The following is a 2,132-nucleotide window of genomic DNA, read 5'->3' on the forward strand; positions in this document are numbered from 1 at the left end:
CCACCCTCACACTAACTACAGAGGTTATTGCCACCCTCACACTCACCACAGCGGTTAATTTCACCCTCACACTAACTACAGCGGTTATTGCCACCCTCACACTAACCAGAGTGTTTACTGCCACCCTCACACTAACCAGAGTGTTTACTGCCACCCTCACACTAACTACAGCGGTTATTGCCACCCTCACACTCACCACAGCGGTTAATTCCACCCTCACACTACCCAGAGTGTTTAAAGCCACCCTCACACTAACTACAGCGGTTATTGCCACCCTCACACTAACCAGAGTGTTTACTGCCATCCTCACACTAACCAGAGTGTTTACTGCCACCCTCACACTAACTACAGCGGTTATTGCCACCCTCACACTCACCACAGCGGTTAATTCCACCCTCACACTAACCAAAGAGATTACTGCCACCCTCACACTAACCAAAGAGATTACTGCCACCCTCACACTAACCACAATAGTTACTGTTACCCTCACACTAACGAGAAAGGTTACTGTTACCCTCATACTAACCAAAGAGGTTACTGTTACCCCTCACACTTACCACAGTGGTTACTGTCACCATCACACTAACCACAGTAGTTACAGCCACCATCACACTGACCACAGTGGCTACGGCCACTCCTCATTAACCACGGTGGTTACTGCCACCCTCTCATTAACTACAGTGGTTACTGCCATTCTTACATTTGCCATAATGGTTACTGCCACTTTCACACTAACCACAATGGTTAGCGCCACCCTTACACTAACCACAATGGTTACTGCCACCCTCACACTAACCACAGTGGTTACTGCCACCCTCACACTAACCACAGTGGTTACTGTTAACTTCACACTGACCACAGTGGTTACTGTTAACTTCACACTAACCACAGTGGTTATTGTTAACTTCACACTAACCACAGTTGTTACTGTTAACTTCACACTAACCACAGTTGTTAATGTTAACTTCACACTAACCACAGTTGTTACTGTTAACTTCACACTAACCACAGTGGTTACAGCCGCCATCATACTAACAACATTGATTACTGCCACTCTGACACTAACCACAGTTGTTACTGCCACTATCACACTAACCACAGTGGTTACTGCCATCGTCACACTAACCACAGTGGTTACTGCCACCATCACACAAACCACAGTGGTAACTGCCACCATTACACTAACCACAGTGGTAACTACCATCCTCACACTAACTACAGTGTTTACTGCCACCCTCACATTATCCAGAGTGGTTACTGCCACCCTCACACTAACCACTGTGGATACTGTTACTCTAACACTACCAACAGTGGTTACAACCACCAACACACTATCCTCAGTGGTTAGTGCCTCTCTTCCACTAACCACAGTGGTTGTTGGAAATAATCAACAGTTTCATACACCTTTGTATTTTTATACAACCTTTGTATTAAGCACAAGTAGTTACTAAAATTACTAACTTGTAGATTTAATCATCATCATGATTTATATTAAACATATTGCCAGATTCTTCCTAGTCAGAGTGACGACGCGAGGAACGACAGACAGAATCATGAATTCTTTCCACATTTAGTTGGATTTATAACAGAATCCAATTAATCATTTCTTTTACTAAAAATACTTTCTTACTAATAAGTTTAATTTCGTAGCATTCTACTGCTTACTGCAACCCCTTTATTTAGTTGATATCAACAATTCTAGAGGAAATTATTTTAATGTTAATGATTTCACTTTAATTTCCTCGAAGTTATATTTTAACACAGAAGAATTAAATGCGACATCAATACTCGTCACCATCTCTTCTTTCCTTAGTTAATTCCGATATATATCAATTTATTTAAGCTCGAGATGTCTATCGAGAGCCGCGCATGCGCAATCGGGAAGAGGAAGAAGACGGGGAGAACGTCGCCAGCCACCACACGACTCGGGCGCCATTAGCAACGTGCAACAGAGAGCTACGTTTCGATCGGGCTTATATCGCTCCCATGACCAGTAGAGCGGTGCCACGTCATTTGGCACATCACAACCGTGTCCCAGAGCTAGCATATCTGCAATTCCACAGTTAACGCCCTTCAAGCAGCAGCTGGAGGACGAGAGTTTGCACAATTCTCTACATCAACGGACACGCGGC

General features: G+C 43.9%; 1 protein-coding gene across 1 annotated transcript in view; it reads left to right on the forward strand.

The window, feature by feature from the left end:
• LOC138367140 (uncharacterized) overlaps window positions 1-1,600 on the forward strand; it is a 2,409-nt gene extending 809 nt beyond the window's left edge. The window contains exons 2-3 of the mRNA XM_069328543.1: window positions 1-1,343; window positions 1,508-1,600. The exon at window positions 1-1,343 is cut by the window's left edge and continues 343 nt beyond it. Coding sequence (XP_069184644.1) covers window positions 1-1,343; window positions 1,508-1,600 — 1,436 coding nt within the window. The remainder of the gene's footprint in view (window positions 1,344-1,507) is intronic.
• Window positions 1,601-2,132: the final 532 nt, after the last annotated feature.

The sequence above is a fragment of the Procambarus clarkii genome, chromosome 21, assembly GCF_040958095.1.
Source record: "Procambarus clarkii isolate CNS0578487 chromosome 21, FALCON_Pclarkii_2.0, whole genome shotgun sequence".
Taxonomy (NCBI): domain Eukaryota; kingdom Metazoa; phylum Arthropoda; class Malacostraca; order Decapoda; family Cambaridae; genus Procambarus; species Procambarus clarkii.